Raw genomic sequence first — 23,919 nt, 5'->3', positions numbered from 1 at the left:
ATTTTAGTAAACATGGGCTGAACCTTGAAGAGTGGCGGAAAGAATTCCTGTTCGTCTAAATTGTATGCAGTATTTTATTGGAGAGCAGGATGGGAGCTGACAGACTTGCTTGACCACATTCTGAGACGTTTATAAATGGGTGGAAATAGAAGCACCTTTCGCACACAATCAGAAGCCACATGGCAGGTCTGGTGGCCTGCATCCCAAGGGTGGTTCCAAGGGTGGACCAACACATTTGGTATCTGGCCCTTTGTATTTTTGCAACAGCAGGGATGCAGAGTTTCATGTGGGGGAATCGCTGTCAGTCAGCTTCAGTTGTTTGATTTCAGTTGTTTGGCTTAACGTGAGCCTGCAGTGTGCCCTTGCAGCTCGGAAAGCAAATGGGATCCTGGGCTCCAAGAAGAGGGGTGGCCAGTAGGGACAGGGAGGTGATTGTCCCCCTCTACTCTGCTCTTGTGAGGCCCCATCTAGAGAGTACTGTGTCCAGGTCTGGAGCCCCCAGTAAAAGACAGCTGTTAGAGAGGATCCAGAGCATAGCCACGAAGATGGTCAGGGGACTGTAGCACCTCCCCTATGAAGACAGGCTGAGGGAGCTGGGCTTGTTCAGCCTGGAGAAAAGAAGGCTGCTGGGTGAACCTCACTGCAGCCTTTTAGTACCTAAAGGGAGCCTACAAACAGGAGGGGAGTCAACTCCTTGAAAGGGTAGATAACAGCAGGACAAGGGGAAATGGTTTTGAGGGTGGGAGGGGAAATTTAGGTTGGATGTCAGGGGAAATTCTTCACAGAGAGAGTGTTGAGGTGCTGGAACAGGCTGCCCAGAGAGGCTGTGAATGCCCCATCCCTGGAGGTGTTCAAGGCCAGGTGGGATGGGGCCCTGGGCAGCCTGGTCTGGTATTAAATGGGGAGGTTGGTGGCCCTGCATATAGAAGGGGGTTGGAGCTTCATGATCCTTGAGGTCCCTTCCAACTCTGGCCATTCTGTGATTCTGTGACTTCAAGTCTGATTCCCTCTTTGTGGGGAGAGCTCCTTAGGTACAAGGAAAAAGTCTTTTACAGTGAGGGTGGTGAGGCTCTGAAACAGGTCACCTAGTGCTGTGGTTGATGCCCTGTCCCTGGAGGCTTTCAAGGCAAGTCTGGATAAGACCCTGGGCAACCTGATCCAGCTGTGTTGTCCCTGTTCATTGCAGGGGAGTTGTACTTGAGGGCCTTCTAACTCTAAGGATTTTATGGTTCTATGAGAAGTGATGTGTGTTAAGAGATGGCAGGTGGTCATTCATTTTTTCCAGTGTTGCTTCTTAAATGAGTCATCTGACTCTTAAAACACTGGAGTGCTACAGGATAAAAATAAGCTAGAAAGTATTTCTCTTATTTGGTGACGGGGGTGTGATGGTTGTTGTCAGAACAATCTTTGCTTCAGCAGCAGTGCTGTGTTACTGCTTGGGAAGATGGAGGAGTTGCAACGATGTGAAGAAACACGGGTAAGAAATTGAAGGGTGATCAGGTCCTTCCTGTCAGTCTCCATGCCCACACATTGATTGCTCTGAGATAGCTGATGAGGAGCAATAGCTGCTGGATTTAGTTCGAAAGTCCAGCAGGTGCATCCTCACAGTGTGGGTCTGTGCAAACGACGTGTAGGGGAATCTCAGCAGATGGCAGTTTTGTTGGTGGGTACCAAAATAAAGCCTTCCTACAATCTGGTTTAGGAGTTCAGCTTTCCGTTGGGTATTTTTAATTACTCGGAAATATCTTCATATCAGTATGGCTCCTTTGTTCTTTCTTTTCAATTATGTTATTTATGCTTACATAGAAATCCCTTTTTGTATGGATTATTAGGAACCAAAGGCACATCTTTTTGTGCTTCAGGTTTTGGAAATTGTTTCGTTTTGTCTTGTGGTAATCTTTAACTATAGACATTCAGAGCACGCTACTGTTGTCTTCTCAGTTCTGACTGCAAACAGTACCTGGTGTTGATGATACATTATGATTAGACCTGTTGCATTAAGCATAAAAAATGCATAGGTCTCATTTTGAAGTGCTTCTGAAATGCCCCAGTGTGCAAGAACCAAGTTTTAATCTAACTTCTTATTTTTTTTACTCATAAAATATATTACAATCTGCATTTGGAGCACAGGCTGTAACCAATTATTACTTTAAAAATAGAGCATGCATTTTTGATATTTTTTCCACAGCTTTTTATGAATTATTAAAAAGATGCAGTGCCTAATTGCTGTAAATATGGCGAAAGGTAAAGGTGATGATATATAAGTCATGGATTTCATGCACATTAATGTCACTTTCTGTTCCAACCTTGATGGTCCTTTTCAGTGTCTAACAAGCAAGTGCAAACTCTTAACCCATAGCTTCATTTGGTTCTTTTTTGCAACTGAGTGGTCCAGCAGAGGACGTCTGCCGACACAAATGCTTCTGGTTCAGTCTGCATCATCAGTTACATTAGGACATTCAACAACATAAAAGGTAGCTTAAGAAAACAGTCCTGATTTCTTCTTTTTGTGTTCAGTCGGTGCCTTCTACTACCACCTTCAGAGAGACTTGGGCTTCAGGAAGGATAATGACCTACTGTTCACCTTTTAAAACTACATTTCTTAAATGACAGCAGGGCAAATACTTTAGCCAGCAGTATCAGCTGGATCTCTATAGTCACAAAGCGTTCCATGGCAATGACTGTTACCTATTGTTACGGGTAGTTATTCTTTCTTTGTGTACCCTTGGAGATGAAGGACGGCAGCAACGTGCAAGCAGAATAATCCTGTTAGTTGTTTCACCTGTGAGCCCGTGTTTTGTCAAATATTTATTTTAATCTTTCTTATCTCTATTCTTGCTTTCGCAGAGATATGTGAAAATAGTACTGAAAATGCAACTTTTAAGAAGAGACGTTCAGTTAAAGCACACGAGGACGAGCCTAGAAACCCCTTCTGACAGGTAAACCATCTCAGTGGAAGCAGCCTGCTGAACTGCTAGCTCAGTAGAGGCGGTAGGGTTACCCTGTGCTAATATGTTCTACTTATCTGCTCTTACCAGTTGGGTGGTTGTTGTTTTTTTTTTTAAATTATCAGTATGCCAAAAATGCTGCTGAGAGGTAAGAAAAGGAAAGTAAAAATGCACATTTTACACTGGTCTCAAGTAGTTCTCGAACATCTGCAGTGTATGAAGAAAGCACTGGGAGGAAGATGTTAGGAAAACATGAAGCAAGTAGGAGAGGCCACTTGCAAGCAGGTCCTGAGGCAGTGGAAGTATTTCATGTTTCCACTGATGAGCTATTTGGATTTATTACTTTTTTATAGAAGCAGTTAATGTAGTACCTCATCTAAAGTTAATACACCAGTCTTGGTCAGCATAGAGTGAATGATCATTACAAGTCAGCATGGCTAAATATCTGTTCTAGAGTTGTCCTTATAAATAACAGCTAATGCATTTAGATGTTCTCTGAACAATATGCAGGCTGATCAGTAGCTATGTGATGGTGATACTTTTCTAACTGGCTCTGAAAAGAAACTAAAATATATGTTAGATGTCTGCTATTCTTGCCTTCAGTATCCCTCCATCATATGCATGTTCACCTTGGCTTGGTAATGTAAGCACAGCAGGCAGCCAGCTAATAGGCATTCAATTCATTGTGTATGACATAGTTAATGTTTATCTGTTTCTCATAGGACTACACATCTATTTTACTAATAACATGTCAAAAACTGCACTGATCTTCCATTCAAAAGAGTGTGCTGAGCTTTTCATGTGTAAACTTGGAGAGAAGTGGCACTGAGGAGGCAACAGAGCCTAAGGGTGCTGAGTTGTAGTCACACCGGTTAATAACAAGAATTGCTGACTCTTAAAGCAATTGTAATTTCAAGAAGATTTCTCAGTACAAATATCAAAGCAAGATACAGTGAAGGAACAGAAGGATAACAGGTGGAAGAGGGCAGTGTAGTGACTGAGTACAGATCAGGAAGAGTAAGTCTAGCTTCAGGTTTCCAGGTGATTCACAGAGCCATGCTCAGAGCTGAAGTTATCTACACAGATACAGGCCACCTAATGGTCCCCTGTGCTATTAATGAATAATAAGATTTGTAACTCAAAGTATCTATTAAATGGAGAAGTAAACCTGTCCATAGAAATGTTCTAAGACAGGAAGGCTGCTGTAGCCTTAAAAAAAATGACTGATTTGCATGGGAGGTAGACCTGTGAACAGCTGTTGAGCGTGTCATAGTGAAAGCCAAAAACTGCTCACGGATAGGTGTGAAAATGACATTTTTTTTTTCTCATAAGAGCTAGTGGCTCCATTAAAACTATGTCCGCAGAGCAGGATCTGGGAGGCTCTGTGAGCAGGATTGCCCTTCCTTTATGTTATGGGAAATGTGTTCTGCTGCCAATTGCTCAGAATGGTAGATTGGCTTAGGTTGGAAAGCTCCATCTGGTTCTATCCCCCTGCCGTAGGCAGGAGCACCTCCCACTAGAGCAGGTTGCTCACAGCCCCATCCAGCTACCCTTGGAAGCTTCCAAGGTAGGAGCGTCCAAAACCTCACTGGGCTACCTGTTCCAGCATCTCACCACTCTCACAGAAAAGAACTTCCCAATATCTAGTCTGAATCTACTGATTGAGTTCAGACCTCAGCTGAAAGTGCATCCTTCACCAAAGTCAGAATCTTCTTCGGTATCCAGTGCCTCCGTACAGCAACACGATGAATTCCAGCCGCTACATACGGGTCTGCTGGTTTGCTTAGGGAGTGCCAAGGACGTGCAGGGGAAGAAAAAGGTGTGTGTCTCCTAATGGCTGCCAATGGTTTACCTGTGTGCTTTAGATGTCATCTAGTTACAGTTTACCTCACTTTTGCAACGAGGTGGTAACTGGAAGGCTTTGTTTCCCCAACTGACCGTGTACGTTGCTGCTGGACCTCTTGGTACGATCGTACACGGAACGTGCCACCTGCACCGTTGGTTCTAAACGCCTACAGACAAAGCGGCGTCGTAACCACCAGCAACGTAACCACGTCGATGCCGGGATTCGAGCTGACAGCCGACCCATGCCGCAGCCGGGGCTGAGAAGTAGCGGCGGGGCCGTTAGCGCCCGGGCCGGGCGGGTGCCTCGCTGCCTGAGGGGAGTGGGGGGAACCGGGGGCGGGCGGCTCGGAGCGGACACGCCCGTCGGGCGAAGCCGGGCGGCCGGCGGGTAACCGGGCACAGGAGGCGGGAGCGCCCCGCCGGGAGATGCGGCTGAGGAGCGGCCGGCTGCTGGCTGCGCTGTGCCTGGGCGCCGCCTTCCCGCTGCTGTGGTACGCGGCGCTGCAGGGGAGCCGAGGTGAGAGCCGCCGTCGGGTGGAATGGGAAAGCCGATGCTGTTTGCCGCAGATAAACTGGAAATCTCTCCCTGATGCCCTCAGAGCCGGTAGATGGCTTGTTATGGGATAGCTCGTTTGGGATGGGGAGAAAGAGTAAATCTTGAAGAGCTGTACGTTTTCAAAGTGGGCTGGATTTACAGGTGCAGAAGATTTAAAGTAAGCCAATTATTAATTAATTACACAGAACTCTTGTCCTCTGTTCCGTTTTGCTTATATTGATCGTTTTTGTGAGCAATAGAAGTGGACTTGCAACGCAACGCTGAGTATTGCTGAGCAGTGCTGATCTCCCTGCCTGTGTCATTTCTTGTCAACCTTACGGCACTTGACACTTCAAGTGGCAATTGTGCTAACAGTGGGGTAAGAGAAAGTACAAATAGACATCTCTTAAGAAACTGAGATCCAAGAGATGATAGAGTGCTTGTCCTAAGCACAGTTAACATCCCTGTCACTGTTCTGTTGTGGCATGTGTTTTGTGACACCTTTGCTGAAATGCTGTTTTTATTCAGCTTCCTTTGTGCCCCTTCTGTGCTGGTGTGCTGTGGGTTGCTAGGTTTGTACCTTTTTATGGGTGTGTTTATTCTTTCTTTTATTATCTGTATATTGGTTTCTGCAGATGGCTCCTTCTCCATAGCCAACTCCTCTCAGATAATATAACTTTCCTAGTTATTTTAACACCAGTGTTGTTAACAAGCTTTTAATTGCTCTAAATGTTAATACAATGCTCAGAAGCATTCTCTGTTGAACTTGAAACATCTCACAGATGTGCAAAAAGTTAATAATCTTATCTAAAGGAACATATGGTAAGTTAGTTTGTGCTGGTAATTTCACTGGAAAGATGCCATTTGTGCTCCTGAGCATTGCTAGAAGATAGTAGTTTCCCATGTATGCCACCTGGAACCCCACAAACCAGCACGTGTTGTTCCTTTTTTTTTTTTTTTTTTTTTTTTTCCCCAATGAGAGAAGGATTGGGAGCAAACCAAACACTGCCCCACTGTCAAAGCAGAGGACCTGCCTAAGCATGGGCTTGAAATGAATGCTTCTTCCCGCAGCATTTACCTCTGCTCCGATATCGCTCAACCTCTCCTTCCCCCCACTGAACTTCATGAGGTACACCCAGAGCACTGCAGGAGTTCTGCTTTGCTCTTGTCTCAAAGGTGATTAGTTTGTTTCCTAATGCCCTTTTCACTTACCTCACCTGTTACTGAGAGGTCAGGTGCTGTCCGATTGCTTGTCACAGCTCCCATTTCTTTCACCAGTTTGTCAAATGTGCTTCTTTAGCTCTTTTTTTTTTTTTTTTTTTTTCCAACCTCCACTTGCTTTTTCTGCTTATCTGATGCGCCTGTTAAACCATTTAGGCTGTTCTTGGTCTTTGAAGGGTGTGTATCACTGAAGTATGCCCTTTGCTTTATGGTCATCCATGGTTTCTTGAGTTGTGGTGTTAAACACTGAGCTTGTAAGTGAGCTTTTTGGTTTGTTGTCTAACAAGGCATCGCTGCTCAAAAATAGTGATCCTATGTACTCTGATAATACAAGTGATATCTAATAGCCTTGTATACTGTTGTGCAGTTTGTTTGTAGCATTCCAGCCCTTCAGTATTAGAAGTGTGAATCAGACTCTGTGCTGATTTCAGTGCAGCTCAGAAGTAGAGACCTTTAAATGCCTGGTACTAACGTGCTAGTTACCTGGGGAGATTCTGACTGAAAGGGTGAGATGTAATGCGACTACAGGTAACACAGACTGGCATTGCAGGGACAATGTTCATCATCAGTTCCACCCTTAGAAATGAACATTTAGTATCTGACAGAGTCACTAAGCTGCAGTGGACTTTGATCCTTGCCTCTAATATTATAAGCATTTTAACTATACTTGAAAAGTTTTCTCATTCAGTTTTCCCTTACTTTATAAACAGGTACAAGCAGAGGTTTCAGGTTCAGCAGGCTGACTGCTTCTTGTGGCAGGAAAATGATAAAAGTCATTACAAAGACAATTGGTAATGGCCACATCTGCAGCAAATCATGTTACAGTTTGTCTGTCCAAACTTGTATGGTGATTCTTTTAGCATTCTCCAGAGTGCTTGCAGATGTGGGCTGCTATTACCAACCAGCCTTGTTGACTGGTGGAGCAATACCTGTCCCACATCCTGCGTGGTTTGGATCTGTGTTTTTTGGTCCCTCCCAAGGCCCTAAGCAAGACCTGTCTGAAGCAAGCAGTTTGCATCTGAGGGTAAGGAGGGCTGTGACCAGGATGATGCAGATGTTTCTGCTGTTACACAACCTAGTTACAACCTGCTTATTAATTCACCTGGCCAGAATTATGTTCCTTCATATAAAGACTCATGAAAATTTATAGTTATGGAAAATAGTATGTGTGTTAATAACAATGTATATAGTGATTTTCTTGTACAGTTTCAGTTAGGGTCTTGCATGGAATACCACAGGTGCATCAAGGTAGAAGAGTAAGCCTAAGAAGGTCACAGATCTTTTTTGAAAGCCAAGAGTACATTATAAATTCATTATGAACTCACAGGAAATTTGTTCTCTGAAAAGACTATTTCCAAATTAGAAATAACCTCAGTGATGTGACAAGTAACAAGGGGTTTACAGAAGTCATGGCAGTGGGGTGAAGAGAATCATCTCAAGTGGCAGTGCTTCTTAAAGGCACTTGTGAAAATAACAGCATTAGACCAGTTTGAATTGATTTAAAGTGTATTGCTACCCTCTTCACCTAAATTCGTGGGATAATTAATCCAAGTACATTAATATTTGCCTGGAAGTTAGGAGAAGGTGATGCTAAGATATGATATCGCATACAAGCATATTAATATATGTGCAAGCATGTTAATATATGTGTGTTGAGATAAACTTTGTAAAACCTGGATTTCCATAGTTATTCCTTTGAGATAAGGGAGAGAAAAGAAGGAACTGTTCACACTTAAGCACATTCACAGAAGTATGCTTAGGGTTTATCAGAGTTTAATATATTAAATGTTTCAATATTTCACAAAGCTCAACTTGAGAGAGAAGAGGTGCAAAGGGTTAAAAAGATGTTTCTGCTGAATGTCACTTGTTTGCAGCTGAAGTAATGTAATGCACACGCTAGTACAAACAGCAGATTACACGTTTCTTCTTTTTATTTCCAATAACCTTTTGTACCTGATGTGACACGTGGCTTCTGCAGCCCGGCCCCTGCAGTGCACCCAAGCAGAGCTCCCCGTCTGATTCTGTGGATTGTGATGCAGCTCGCTTCAGGTTTCCTGTCCAGACCTAACTGGCATGCTCTGGCTTAAAGCTTCAATTAAGCAGTGGCAAAATGACGTTTACTGAATGTTTATGGAGACCAAACAGTGAGGCTGCGTTGCAAAATAGTGTTTTCGTAGCTGAGAACTGGCTCTGTCAAATGTATCTGTTGTAGTTTCTGTGGAAATAAAGAGGAGGTGTTACTTTCAGAGTTACCTACGTGTAAAGATGTTATTGCACACGCGGGTTTGCTCAGCATGCAGTCAGGATGTGACTGAAGAACAGTGACTGAAGCACAGTGTAGTAAGGAAAGGTGCTCTTCCAGTCCCTGGACTGCTTACTCAGTTTCTCTGCGTGTTTCTCCATTGAAGTGTTTAAAATAAGATAAAAACAAAGAAAAACCGTAAGTGGAACTTGAGGCTCAGTATTACTGATCACATGTTTATGCCAAAATTTGTATCCGAGACTTACTGAAGTTGTTTAGTTCAACTGACTTCAAAATGTGTGATTCACTGAGTTAATAGTCTGCTGCTTTTTGCTATTAATTTAGGTGAAATAGTGGCTGCCTTTTCCTTAAAAGTAGAGGAAGGAGCAGAGTCATATCTTCTGTAAAGGTTCAGGTACAAAATTAAACCAGTTACTGTTATTATTTGTAGAGGAGGGTGTAAGGAAGATTACTGACTACTTGTTGTTTGCTGTGTGTGTATCATCACAACGTGTACTTAAGTGTAAACATGTGACATTCATGCTTTCTTCTTGTTCCACACTCAGTCTTGAGGAACAGTTTTATCCCAAAATAATTTATTTAGTTGGTATGCATTTAATGAAGTGTGAGTATAAATGGGTGATTGTTGCTGCATCAGGCAAACCAGTACAATCATTTAAAATAGTAACCAGAATGAAGCAGTAACCACTTTAATTATCCAAAGTAATGAGTGCTCCTTATTTATTTGATAAAGCCCATATTCAAATCAGAATTTTCCACTGCTATTAAGAACCTTTATTATGTTGCTGACCTCACTGTATTAAAACCATACCAATTATGTGCAAACACCACGGTGTATCCATTTGATTTATGTTTCTACTTATTTCAACACTCTTGCTTTCCTGCACAGAAATGTTCTGATTATTTTAAAATTCCTTCTTTTATGCAAAAAAAAAATCTCAGATCTGAAGTGAACACTGTTTACTAATGTCTTAGAAAGTATTATCAATACCCATGTTTTCTTTGAAATGTTTGCTTTTCTATTTTCAGTTAGATACAGTACGTAAATGGGCTTAGTGAAATGTGTTCCCTGCCAAAAACAGCAGCAAGTCTTTACTCATCGTACAATTGATTTTTAAAATTCAGTAATTAACCTTGATCTGCCTTTTACTTTTTCAAGTTTCTTTTGTCTTGTTTGTTCATTTTAGTATTGTAAAATGGTTTTGATGCTCTTCCCAGATCCTCTATGGAGGAATCCTAGCTTCTCGTACAAAACTGCTGGCACTCTGCTTTTACCTGCTGTCACTGTGCTAATAAAATGTTCCTCCACTGTCCTGAAGCTTCCAATGTGGATATAGTCAAGGACAAGTGGATGCACTGGGACAGCACGCTGCTTCCCAGTTACTTTGCTCAGCTGGGTTTCTGTACAGCGAGCAGCAGAACCCGGTGAGAGAACCCTCGGGGTGTGTTAAGCCAAATGGTTTGGCCTGCTGAAGTCACAGGTGTGACATTACTGCATTACAGCTGGACGGAGGTTTCTGTCAGCCAACTGGGATGTGTCTGCATTTTCTCCTTTTACTTCCTGGACCCTGCCATACTGATAACCTCTGCAGTGTAGTTGCTATTAGCACATAGATGACTGGAAACACCAGTCAATCAGCTTTCCCTTTTCAGCTGCATAAAATAAACCACCATGAGCACTGATTGACTTCAGAAGCTCCTGAAGATCTAAGATGTACGTTAAGATGTGCTGTGTCCCGTGTCTAAAGCTAAACGTGTGAAGCTACCCCAGTTCTGTTCAAGGTTAAAGATAAGGGATGAACATACCTACCAGCACAGGTGAAAATACCTTTGATACCATGGCAGACTTCCGTGCTTATCTTTAGCCTACAATAACCTTGTTGTAGCGCTATTAAAAAGATATTTAAATCTCATGCACAAATTCAGGGAGGTGTCCTTACCTGGAATGCCGCTTATGTGCCCTTGGACTTTAGCACATTATTGAATTGAGTGTTTGTATTAGAATTGACTGTTCAAAGCTAAGACAGAGGCATTGTTTGCAGGATTTGTCTTCCTAATTTTAGGAAAACAAAACTGAGCTTGTTACATGCTTTGCAAGATTCAGAAATCTTGGTATTCTGTTCTAGTTGAGATCAGTTACAGGAAGGCAATAAACAGCCACAGTTATTAGTGCCATGCATGCCTCAGTGGTTTAATGTGCCTCATTACCCTGAGCAGGGAGTAGTGATTCCAAGCGAAGCTAATGGCAAGATCTTTTGCAGTTCGTGCGTATATATAGTTCTCTTTAAAGAAGGCAGTCTCCAGAAGAAAGTGTCTGTGTATGGCTAAGAGTGTAGCTTGTAATTAAAAATAAGAAGAGTAACTGCTAGAATATGGGGGTGCTTTCTTCCACCGTCTCTGGCACTCCTGATTTTCCTTTAACTCTTTTTTTTTTTTTTTTTTCTTGAGTAGGAAGGGATGTTAATTAGTTATTCTTCCAGAGCTCTTATATATTCCAAGAAATCTATTGTTAGTAATGGAAGCATTTATGATGATAGGAAGTTATGTGTGGATGGAGGTGAGATAAATAATTATTAGACTTTCAGTGTGAGTACGTTTAAAGATTGGCACTGTTTCTATTTAATTTCTATTGCCAGTGCAGAAAGTTATATTTATGTAAGTACTGGGGGATAACACAAGACTGTAGTTAAGCCAATTCGAGCATTACCTTATTAGATCTGCTGCACTCATAAATGTACAGTATGACAATGACAGTATGGTAAACAGAAGAAATACTGTAGTAGAGTTGAAGATGTATTTAAAAGATTTGAATGCTGTCTCTGAATCTGGCTGATTTTTATTTTCCTTTTTTTTTTCCCCTGGTTTTTAGTCAATGTAACTTCACTGGAATTTCCTAGTAGGATTTCTTCAGCACATCAAAGTTTTTGCCAGTTCCTCAAGGAGAGAGGAAACATTTATATTTATTTGTTTAGTTTGTAGTTTTGCCGTAGGTCCTCCTAGAAGAATCGTAGGATCACTTGAGTTGGAAGAGACCCTTTAAGGTCATTTAGTCCAACTCACCCGCAATGAGCAGGGACACCTACAGCTCAGTCAAATTGCTCAGAGCCCCATCCAGCCTGACCTTGAAAATCTCCACAGACGGGGCTTCCACCTCCTGTCTGGGCAGTCTGTGCCAGTGCCTCACCACCCTTATCATAAAAACAAAAAAAACCATAAAAGATTTCTTGCTACTTTGTCTTTTTCACCCCACAGTCCCAACCAGTTGGAGATAGAAGCCTTCAGAGAGGAGGCCCAGCTATGCAAGGCTATTGCTGGGGACAGACGTAGCGCTTCATGATTTATCTGAAGCTTCCTCCTCCTGGCCCTTCTTGCCTTGCCTGAGTTATATTCATGGAAATGCTCTGTGGTTCTTTGCAACCAAGCTACTGGAAGACACTGTTTTGGTTCTATGTGGATACTTAGAAGCCTAGAGCAATGCTTGCCGCGTGCATGCTAGAATTCATTTCAACTTAATGGCCATTTAGTATTTAGAGTATTTTAGCTTCCCGGTATTTCTGATTTTATCTTCATAGTTTGCTAAACTTATATCAATAATAAATTTTGATTATGACAGTGTCTTCTTACACAGCAAAGTACAGAAAGTTCAGTGCTGCTTTCCAAACTTTTTTCCCCCCAAAATATAACTAATAGATAGTACTACTTATTTATAAATAATCTACTGGCATGTTATTTCATGTTCCAATTTGTGTACAATTACATACTCATTAAGGGTGAGCAAATACTACATTCCTTTTGTCAAACCTATATTTCCCCACTGTCGAAACTGAGTAAGTAGGTCAAGACTCTTGCATTGGCTGAACTGAACGGAGACTTCAGTTCTGAAAGATGCAGATGTGGTTTTCTTCTTCTGGCCTGAAGAAATAGATAAGGGCATTTACAAGTGCTGACTTCTGTGGTTGTACTTGGTGATAACTGAGTATTGACATTTTATTTGCCAGAGATGTAGGATTTTTTGATTTTTTGATTTTTGTAAGCAAATAAAAATACCGTGAATTGGTGCTGGCTAAAATGTCATGCTGGCAGTGACACTGGTGGTTTTGAGTCACACTGACACTAGATATCCGAAATAATAGTAAAGAGAGAGACTGCAATGTTTTTATTCACCTGCATTTTCCATACTGACTTTTCCTCTAACGTAGTTGTACTGAAGGAATTTTATTTTATGCTATTGCCACTTAGGAAATGCCAATGGGATGACACTTTCTAGAGTTTAATTGTGAAGCACCATCAGTGGAAGAGGATTAATTCCCTCTGTCAAAAGCACTGAGTTACATCTTGGGATAACGTCTATTTATCTTAAGATTGTGAGCTCTTTCTCTGTTGCTTGCATTTTCCCAGAAGGAACATATAGAAGTTGGTCTGAAAGTTAAACCTCCACTGTTTTCTTGGCACTCGATGCTATCTGGCTTCTACAGAGGCAATAGCAATTTAAAGAAAGCTGCTCATCAGTTACTGTACGTTTAATTTACACTCCTGAATTCGTCTTCAAATTTTCAGCTGAGTCTTCACCATGTTTACATGTATTAATGCTCTATTTGGAATCTCTTGCTCTAAAACACTATGATCAGTGTCTTTCGGTCACCTAAATCATTTTCTAACTCCTGTTTCCACTTTATTCCTCTTCATTCTGAAGCAGAAAGCTAAAGGTTGGATTATGGCAGTGGAAACACAATTGCAAAAGAAAAGCATAAAAGAAGATAATGTATTTCTATATAGCATTTGATGAGATGTGTGTCAATAATTAGGTGTGTCAGTAATTTAGCTGCTTGGGATTCTGGCTCTGTAGCCTGGTGCCTCATGACACAGGCAAAAAAAAAAAAAAAAACAAGCAGCAGTACAGAACAATTTTAATGAATCCCCTCCTTTGTTTTTCAAAGCTTTTTTTTTTTTTTTTCTTTTTTTCCTACTAAAACTTATAAAAAATCCATTATTTACCTCGTGTTCAAGGCCAGGTGGGATGGGGCTCTGGGCAGCCTGGTCTGGTATTATATGCGGAGGTTGGTGGCCTGCGTGTGGCAGGCGGTTGGAGATTCATGATCCTTGAGGTCCCTTCCAACTTTGGCCATTCTGTAATTCTGTGAAATTCGGTGCTTCCTCTAATGCATTCCATTAGCAAAAAAATAATTTTTTAAGTAGTTGACCTTGGAAATTTGTTTCTGGGAGGAGGGACGATCTCTTCATATTATGTTGCATTGATTTGATGAACAGTAAAATATTTGTTGGTTATTACTGTGATGTTTGATTTGTATGGTAGCTTCCCTGAGGAAACAACATAGTTTTGAACAGTGTTCTGGAATCCTGCCTGTTCTCTTGATGTTATTATTCATGGAGTTGTCATGAGATCCAGTTCTCCAGTATTTCCTACAAAAGAATGTTACATAATTACAGTCTTCAGTGTGACAAGGAATCATCTACATGCATCACTTACTGGAAAATGTTGTGTTTACTGGGTAGCATCTTCCTTTGTAACTCAGAGTCTTTACTGACTTTTTCCTTATTAGTAGCATTATTCTCTAATTTGTGGCTTCAGTTCCAAGCCTTTACCCAGCTGTGCTCCTTAGATTCTACTTCTGAATTCTCTTCCAGGCTTCTTCATTCTATGAGTACACTTTGAGCAGCATCTTTGTTTCTATACACCTCATCATGTCTTCTTCTGGACTGTCTCCTGTTCTTAAGTTTTTGCTTTATACTATAATATTAACTGAGCTCTGAAAATACACTATGTTCTGTTTGCAGGAAATGACCTAGACATGTACCAACACCAGTTCCTGGAACTTCGTCAAAGACTATTGCATGCTGAAAAAGAAAATAAGAAAAGATCACGTGAGCTGAGCAGTGCCCTCAATGAAATAAAACATATAGTTGCAAAAAGAATTAACTCGACGACCAATCATACAGGTTTGTATGTGTAAAAAAACTGTATTGTATGTTAAAAATCAGATATTTTGTGTGCTTGTGTATCTTTAAAACTGGCATGAGAAGAAAAATCATTGATCAGTGGTATCAGCAGAGAAAAGTTGCTAACAAAAAGAAAAGCTGTGGTGAAGCAACCTGTAGCCTATCTTTAAATAGCATCTAACAAGTAGGGCATTTAAACAAATAAGGAACTAAGTAACTAAACAAGGGAGGAAAAAAAAGGAAACTGACTGCAGTGATGTAATGGGAAAGCACAAGTCAAACCTGTAATATTGTTATCTAGCTTTTTACAGTGTATGAACTCTTGCTGCCAACTACAGAGCACTGAATAAGCTGGTTTTTTTCCAGCTTTTATTATGTAATTACACTCTGATAGTACTGGGACTGTGTCTAACCTGGAAAGCTGGTACACCTCCTCCCTCACGTGTTCCACCATCCTTGGAAGTGAAGTCAGTTTTAGAAAAGAAAGGAAAACCTTTGAGGAGGCGATGCTGTACATTGAAGTTTTCTTGCTTTTCTTTTTGAAGAGCAACACCAAAATGAAATTAATTTGGCTCTAGTTACCTGGCTTCTTCCCATTGTTTAATTAAACATATTAGATCATTGTCTTACAGGCTATTGTACATCACCATCTGCAGACTGGTAGTTACGTACAACAATCAGACAAATCAGTTCTCTTCCCTAAAAGAAATGCTGTAGGATCTGCCTTCCTTCCTGTTTAGGGGTAGAAAAGCTACATCCCTGGGGAGAGAAGGAAAATCACAAAGGGAGTCTCTGCCCTGGAAGCATTCCACAGTACGCTTTGGCTTGAAAAAGAGTCTGAGTGCTGCTGTAAACTATTTCTTTAAGATCCTTGTTTGTATTCAGTACAACAGATGGGTATCTGATTAGAATAGAGAATTATCCAGGACTGGTACGGGAAAAAAGAACAAAATGCATTCCTGGTTTGTGGAGTCAGCTTGATTTTTGTTGTTGTTGTTTTTTTTTTTTTATCTTGTTATTCCCTGTCTCTTTTTGGTTGTTTTTTCAATATTAATGTAGAGGGACTGTTCAGATGCATCTAAGCAAATGCTTCACTGTGGCTAAGCCATCAGAATGTCAGACTAGAAATTGCCTTGTCAGCTACTAACAGTACAGCAGACTGCATACAAAAACCTAATGCACACAGCAGCAGCAGAGGGAAATGCAAGTCTCTCTTCCGTCTGTTCTTTATTCCTGTTGAAAACAGGCAAGTGTTAAAGTTGTCCATTCATAGTATTCAAAGCAGCAATTTCTTAAAATTGCCAAATGTTCTTAATTTTTACTTTTTTGCTGATATTTTAGTTCATTTCTTTCTTTCATTGCGCACAATCCAACTGAAGTCCCCTGTGCAGCCCTTGATAGATACTAATTCCTAATAGAAATGGAAAGTCCTATAAAGTTGCAAAGGTATTTAAACGGCAACAAAAAAAAGTTGATATGCCCCAAAATTCTGGTATGTTTAATGCGAAGCAAGGTAAAGGACTTGTGTGTCTCTTTTTCGTACCCAAATACTTGGAGGTAGATATTTCTGTTTGTGTGGTTGTTTGTGGGGTGTTCTGTTGTTGTTGTTTGCTTATTTTGCTTTTGTTGTTGGATTTTGTTTTGTTTAATTAAACAGTAAGACGGGGAATCCCTGCTGATTTCCTACTTTTACGTGGGACTGTCTTCTGAATATTGAAATACTTCAAACATTCGGCCCTTTGGGAAGTCTTCACTGAGCAAAGATGAATGAGTAAAGCAGGTTATAGTGATTTGTAGGGCTTGTATTAAGTAGTTTTGAACACCGGAAAATTTGAGGCCTTACATTAGGTGCATTTCTTTCATAACTTGCTAAGTCACTAAGCTTTCTGTTGCCCTGCTGCAGACTCTATAGGTTTTCAGTTCTTCTGCAGCTTGGAAGGGTGCTAATGTAATGTTGTTTACAAAAAGTAGTGAAGGTGTTGCTCTGATACTGTGAAGCACATGAGCACCAGCCACTCTGCAAAACTGCTGAAGTATCTTGAGGAGGCAGCCTCTGAAAGTAAGATCTACCATCTATAAATTCATAGGAGGGGCTTTCTTTCACTTTTCTTTCAACGATGAAATGTAGTCTTTGTTTCAGTCCATTCAAATACCTCTTTTTTTAATTTTTTTAATTGCATCATACATATCCTGTCAGCTCCTGTGGATATCTTACAGTCAGCATAGTTTTCTTCTGTCAGCTTATAAGTACATCCGCAATGATTTTAGAATTCAGTTGTTCACTTTTTATTCAATTTATTTTAAAGACTGTTTACCACCACTGGATCACTCAGGAATGCACATATGAAGGAAAAGAAACCAGGAAATGAATGGTATCTGTGGGGAGGGTTGTGCTGTGCTGTTCTCCACTGGTGTTCCACAGGAGGGGCTCATGGTGACTGCAGTGCGTGAGTGCTGATGCATGCTACTGCACACTCATCTGTGGGATCTTGGCACGTCCATTTCTCAGATAGATCAGAGAAACTGCAAAAGTTCCATGAGTCTAAAACAGGACTCGACTACCAGGCAGGGCAATTATTAATCATTGTGCGGTGTGTTACAAATAATCATTTTTGACAAATGATTCTGATGGAATAAACTCGTGTGTGGTAATCAGCTAAAATAACAGCTAGTTCAGATAGGTGAAATAATAGCTGCCAGTTTTATTTTTTATATTTACCTGTGGTTTTGTTGTTTCTTTCAGATGGTATGAAAGTATTAAATGACACCAGAAAACTCCCCGTGCATCTTACAAACCTGTACTACTACCTACCTCACCTCCAAGAATATGAAGATGCCATTTTTCCAAATGTTGTTATTGGACAGCAGAGAACTGGAGGTAAGAAATAAAGTTCAGTTTGTGTTTTATACATACATTCTATTCATAGTTTGTACTAAATTCTAGCTATGACACATGCTCAAAGTTGGGAGGGATTTTTCTCTGAAGATTTTATAAACTTGCCAAACTGAATAAATGGAAATGGCAAAAGGACTTCTGTCACGCCCATCCTAATTTCAAGTCCTTACCCCAAAGTACTCTGGTAAGCTTTTTAAAATGTCAACAAAAATAATCATAATTGATAAACAATATTCTTTCATGTTTAGTCACATTTTCATATAGCTGAGAAGCTTTGCTGGACATTTTTTTTCCCCGCATGTATGGGGCTGCTGTATCATGGCCTGAACCTCTGATTAATCACCTGAGGCAAGCACTGAGTCAGCCATGGGAGCACAGGTGAAGGCAATTCACCTGTGCTGCAGGAAGGGGTGGAGCCTGGCTGCACCCCTCCTAGGCCCATTTAAGAACTGACTGTCAGTGGGGAAGGGTCTCTTCTGGAGAGCCACTCCATTGGAGTTTATTACGCAAGCTCAGGATAGGGTGAGTGTTGGTTTTTTTTTTTTTTGTCCTTACTCTATTTTCATAATTAGGTCAGGCAAGCTCCTGGATATACTATATCATCTGTGTTTTCATTGACTGTACAATTGGCAAGCCAGGCAGGCCAAATATATTCTTTATCATGGCTTTTTTGTGGAACATCTATAAATGGGTCAAAGGGGAGAACATCATTCCCCTAGATAAAATAATCCTTGAACAGATCCTAGGCTTTCTGGCATCTCCTTATTACCAGTTAGCAACCATAGTTGAGATATGGGGTCCCCTGTGTACTTTAGGGAATATTTCCCCATTCCGCTTGGCAGAATACTTTAAAGGGTAAGATAGAGATAGCCTAACCACAAAAGAAAGGCAGTTAGCTGCATCCACAGTGGCATGGCCACTGTTAAATGCCTTAAATCAAGCTGAGATAATATCAGACACCTTAGAAAGTGAAAATCAGCTATTAAAAGCTCATACCGAGAAATTGGAACAGGAACTTAATGTATTAACAGGGTAAAAAACAATTTTACAGTCCCTAGGTCAGGTCTGCAGTCTTTCAGTAGATAATAACCACACCTCTGAAGTAATGGGCTTGGTTGAACAGGAAAACAAAAGCTCTAAGTCAGATCTAGAGGTTCCACTTCGGGTGGATTCCTTGGATCTCTGTCCTATTATAACCCAAAAGACGAAAAAAGTGCAAGAGAGACCAGCAGGGATGCCGCCTGACCAATGGCCCCCTGCCAAAACGCATTTACATGCAACGGCTAGGCCATATGCACCGACAGAACTGATGGATATGGTACAGCGATTTTGGCAGAGAGCAAGAGAGAGTGTACCTGCATGGTTGCTTAGGTTATGGGATTCAGGAGCAGAAAGCGTCATGGTTAATGGACCAGGAATATGAAAGCTGGCCACCATAATGGTACGCCCTGCTGTCAGGCAGAGACTATACGCTGCTGTCCAGTTTAGCAATGAGAATCATTCAATAATAGACTGGTTAATAGCAGCATGCCGCATGGTTTGGCCAAACAAAACAGATATTCTATTAAACACAGGATTATGGTCCTCCATGGAGGATCTTCAAAATTATATTCGTCAATTAGGCATGAGAGAAGCTATATACGAGGACTCATTTGATAGCCCGGATATGGTGAAGTTTTCAGCAGGCATGTGAGATTTAATTTTACAGCAGGCCCCTTCTGACCTTTATGGGACCTTAGTCTCTGTATTAAACTGTCTGGTGACCTCAGAAGCTGTGGTTCAATAGGTTGCCCAGTTAGTAGCTGATCTGGGGGAGAAAGAGCGTTTACGCACTCGGTGCAGTATCCCAGTAGTGGAAGAAGCAGAAGTGCTTCCAGTAGTTTAAACCAAGAGGCCACCCATGCAGAGCTTTCAGTTGGGGCCTGTAAGGGTCTTGTGAAAACAAACGTTTAACAGCCTTACTCGGGCTGGTGTCCAATTTGCGAAGGTCGACTGCCAGCCCAATAACATCCTCCTTCAGCTGTGGAGACAGCTGAAGGATAATCAGAGATTCCAAAACTACCCTAAGAAACCGAGGGTGAGAGTTATAGGAACTGTGCCGACAACAACATGGAATTTAGAGGATTTCATTAATCCCAATAGAAAAAAGAGGTCCCCTCAGGTGCTTCAGGCTACAATGCCTGAGGCACCTGAAGCAGAAGACTTGACTTTGGCCCAGTTCATGATGTGACGAGGGATATTAGTCCCCCTAGTGCCTCCAGACGGGACCAGAGGCCCTATGTAGAGTTAATGATATTCTGGTCCCGGAAAAATGTCCATAGAGTTATGGCACTTGTTGATACTGGAGCAGAAACATCAATTATTTACGGAGATTCGAACAAATTTCATGGAGACAGAGTGATGATTGGTGGTTTTGGGGGACAAACTATTCCTGTCACCCAAACATGGTTAAAATTGGGAGTTGGGCGTCTCCCACCCCAGGAGTATAAGGTATCTATTGCCCCACTTCAGGAATACATCTTGGGCATAGATATTCTATACGGTTTGGCTCTCCAGACAACCGTGGGAGAGTTCAGACTTCAACAAGCGCCGGCTTACTAACGTCAGACAGTGTAGGCTCCCGAGTGGGCAGGATGAGATATCAGAAACAGTGCAGGAATTAGAAAAAGTGGGCATTATAAGACCTACTCACAGCCCATAGAATTCCCCCATACGCCAGTGCAGAAGTCGGATGGCACGTGGAGAATGATGGTAGGTTACAGAGAATTAAATAAGGTCACGCCGCCTATTCATGCAGCCGTACCCAATATTGCCTCCCTAATGTACACATTGAGAAGGGAGATAAAAGCCTACTATTGTGTTCTAGATTTAGCAAATGCATTCTTCAGTATCCCAATTGCTGAAGAATCGCAAGATCAGTTTGCGTTTACGTGGGGAGGCAGGCAGTGGACCTTTCAGGTCCTGCCACAGAGGTATGTGCATTCACCAACATATTGTTGTAATCTAGTGGCGCGTGACCTGGCTGATTGGAAAAAAAATGATAATGTTAACTTATATCATTATATTGATGATCTCCTGCTGACATCTGACTCACTGGAGGCAATAGGACAGGCGGCGGAGTCATTAATCACCTATCTACAACAGAAGGGATGGGCTATAAATCCCCAAAAGGTGCAAGGTCTGGGCCTATCTGTAAAATTCCTGGGGGTGGTTTGGTCAGGAAAGACCAAAGTGCTACCCAGTACTGTTATAGATACGGTTCAGGCATTCCCAGTCCCTACAACATCGAAGCAGCTGCAAGAGTTTCTAGGTATATTGAGTTATTGGCGTTCCTTTATACCCCACCTAGCACAGCTGGTAAGGCCACTATATAGACTCACGAAAAAGGGGCACCTATTGGACTGGGGGAAAACAGAACTAGACACTTTCCAACAGGTGAAACTGGCAGTTAAACAAGCCCAGGCATTGGGTATATTCGATCCTACCCTCCCAGCTGAGTCGGACGTTCATGTTACTCAAGACAGCTTTGGTTGGGGCCTGTGGCAACGCCAGAGTTCTGTTCAGACCCCATTGGTTTCTGGTCTCAGGTTTGGCACGGAGCAGAAGGAAGATACAGTGTGATTGAAAAACAGTTATTGGCTGCGTATTCAGCATTACAGGCAGTAGAGCCAATAACTCAAATGGTTGAAGTTATAGTCAAGACCACTGTACCGATTCAGGGATGGGTGAAAGATCTGACCCACCTTCCTAAGACAGGGGTGGCTCAAGCACAAACAGTGGCACGATGGGTTGCCTACCTCAGCCAAAGGAGCAGTCTGTCTTCATCACCCTTGAAAGAAGAACTCCAGAAGATCCTAGGCCCAGTTACGTATCACAGTGATACACCAAAAGAAATACTGGTCGCTCCACCAGAGAAGAGTCCCGTTCAGGAGGGAAAACATCCTATCCCTGAAGATGCCTGGTACACAGATGGGTCCAGCAAGGGCAACCCAAGCAAGTGGAGAGCAATAACGTACCATCCCTCTACTAAGACAATCTGGTTTGATGAGGGGAGATGGTCAGAGCAGCCAATGGGCAGAACTGCGAGTCGTGTAGATGGTTATAACCAAGGAACCCGGTGATGGTATCCTGAACATCTGCGCAGGTAGTTGGGCTGTGTACCGGGGGCTCACTCTTTGGATTGCACAGAGGGCTACCCAGGAGTGGACTATTCATGCCTGGCCGATCTGGGGCAAGGACACGTGGTTAGATATATGGAATACGGTCAAACACAGGACTGTACGTGTCTACCATGTTTCTGGTCATCAGCCCCTACAGTCACCGGGAAATGATGAAGCCAACACGCTGGCCCGAGTTCGATGGATTGAGAATTCACCATCTGAGAACATCGCCCGCTGGTTACATCAGAAGCTACGGCATGCTGGACAAAAGACAATGTGGGCAGCTGCTAAAGCATGGGGACTGCCCATACAGCTACCTGACATCGTCCAGGCATGCTGGGACTGCGGCCCTTGCTTCAAGATAAGACCAAGAGCGTTGCCCGAAACAGCAGCCCATCTTACTAGAGGACACAATCCTCTCCAGCGATGGCAGGTCAATTACATCGGGCCCCTTCCTTGCTCCGAGGGGGCGAGGCGTGCCCTGACCTGCATTGTCACTGCAAGTGGGCTACTGCAGACCTATCCAGTACTGAAAGCAAACCAGGCATACACCATCAAGGTACTTACTAAACTGATGTCTGCCTATGGGACACCTCAAGTCATTGAGAGTGACCAAGGGACTCATTTTATTGATGCTATGATACAGCGCTGGGCAGAAGAAAATAACAATGAATGGCGATTCCACCTGCCGTATAATCCAACGGGGGCAGGCCTCATCGAACATTACAACGCTATTCTTAAGGCTGCCCTGAGGACAGACTCCAAGTCCCTTCAGGGGTGGACAAAAAGACTGTATGAAACCCTGCGGGACCTGAATGAAAGACCCTGAGACGGCAGACCCAGTGCCCTCAGAATGCAGCAGACAACATGGAGGCAACAATTCAGTCTAACTGTTTCATCCATCTGAGCAATCCACTGATGACTGCACAAATTGTAATGAGTTGCAGTGAACTGTAATACAAATTTCTAAGTTGCATCTTCTCCTAATAGTTAAGCTGTAAGTAAAAAGGGTAGTCAAAGGCAGAAAGCAAGCAATGAATTAACAAGCTATTTTACTATTGTGTATTTTTTATTTTGATTTTGATTTTTCTGTGGGGCTGATTTAATGTGAAGAAACATTGGCAGCACTTCCAATTTGATTCAGAAATGACTTGGCAGGGCCCGTGACAATGGATAACTTTCTACAGTCTTCTCACTAGAAGGTGTAGTTGGAGCAGCGTGGTTTAGTACTGTAGTTCTCACTGGAGTGCTCACAGGTCTGTGTGAGTCTGCAGAAGGCCAGAAGTAGTCAGCTATAAGCTGTGAAAAAACGCTCTACTTTGAATTTTTAGTTCTTTCTAAGTGAAAATCACAATAGCAAGACTGCAGTCAGGTTGTGTGCATGTTGACCTTCATAGTGTAAGAACAAACAAAAGCCTAGTGTTTAGCTAGCTGTGTGCTGGGAAGGAACATGGAACATCTGTGTTTTTAAGTTGATGCTGGCCCTGATGATGCAGTCTGGAGCAGGTCACTAATAGAACCTATTCCTTTCTTTCAGAACCCTTAACTTCCATGCCAACCTCCTATGTTTGTGGCTTTTTTGTTGTTGTTGTTTTTGTTTTGTTTTGTTTTGTGAAAAGGAATATTCTGCAACGACTAAGAATTCCCTAGGTTTATTGAGCTGTATTAGGCCACTGAACTCACTAATGCTCTCACCAATAAAAAAAGGAGAAGTCCTTCTTACAGTCTAGTGTTATAACACTGTTCCACTACAAGGTCAGTCTTTGTCAGAGTCAATTTAAGTTCCTTTCTTCTTAATAATGATTATGCATACATTTATTTGTTCTTCTCGCTACATTAAAGCTATTAATTAGTAACAGTTAAACTACTCAAGATTTTTTTTAATGTGGATTTCTTTTTGAGATAGCCACCTTCGTGACCTGTGAGAACTTTCTCACTGAAGCAGTGTAGTTTTAATTCTTGTTACTCAGATCTCAAACTCCATACCAAAAATTGGTATTTATTTTGCAGTACCCACTTCTGAAACTCCGTAGCAGATATGTGTTTGCCAGAAATAGCATTGTATTACCAAATATTTGTCATCTATGTAGCAG

General features: G+C 41.9%; 1 protein-coding gene across 5 annotated transcripts in view; it reads left to right on the top strand.

The window, feature by feature from the left end:
• Positions 1–924: 924 nt before the first annotated feature.
• Positions 925–23,919, top strand: part of MGAT4D (MGAT4 family member D) — a 41,178-nt gene continuing 18,183 nt past the window's right edge. The window contains exons 1-4 of one of the 5 annotated variants that reach the window (XM_042871408.1): positions 925–1,477; positions 2,848–2,939; positions 14,609–14,770; positions 17,514–17,648. In XM_042871408.1, the coding sequence (XP_042727342.1) occupies positions 14,623–14,770; positions 17,514–17,648 (283 nt within the window). In that variant the 5' untranslated portion in view covers positions 925–1,477; positions 2,848–2,939; positions 14,609–14,622. The other 4 variants (XM_042871409.1, XM_042871407.1, XM_042871411.1 and 1 more) reach the window with 4 other exon arrangements.

The sequence above is a fragment of the Lagopus leucura genome, unplaced genomic scaffold, assembly GCF_019238085.1.
Source record: "Lagopus leucura isolate 7727_CA_CO unplaced genomic scaffold, USGS_WTPT01 Super-Scaffold_100004, whole genome shotgun sequence".
In the NCBI taxonomy this organism is placed as follows: Eukaryota; Metazoa; Chordata; class Aves; order Galliformes; family Phasianidae; genus Lagopus; species Lagopus leucura.
This window is presented reverse-complemented; position numbering and strand designations above follow the sequence as displayed.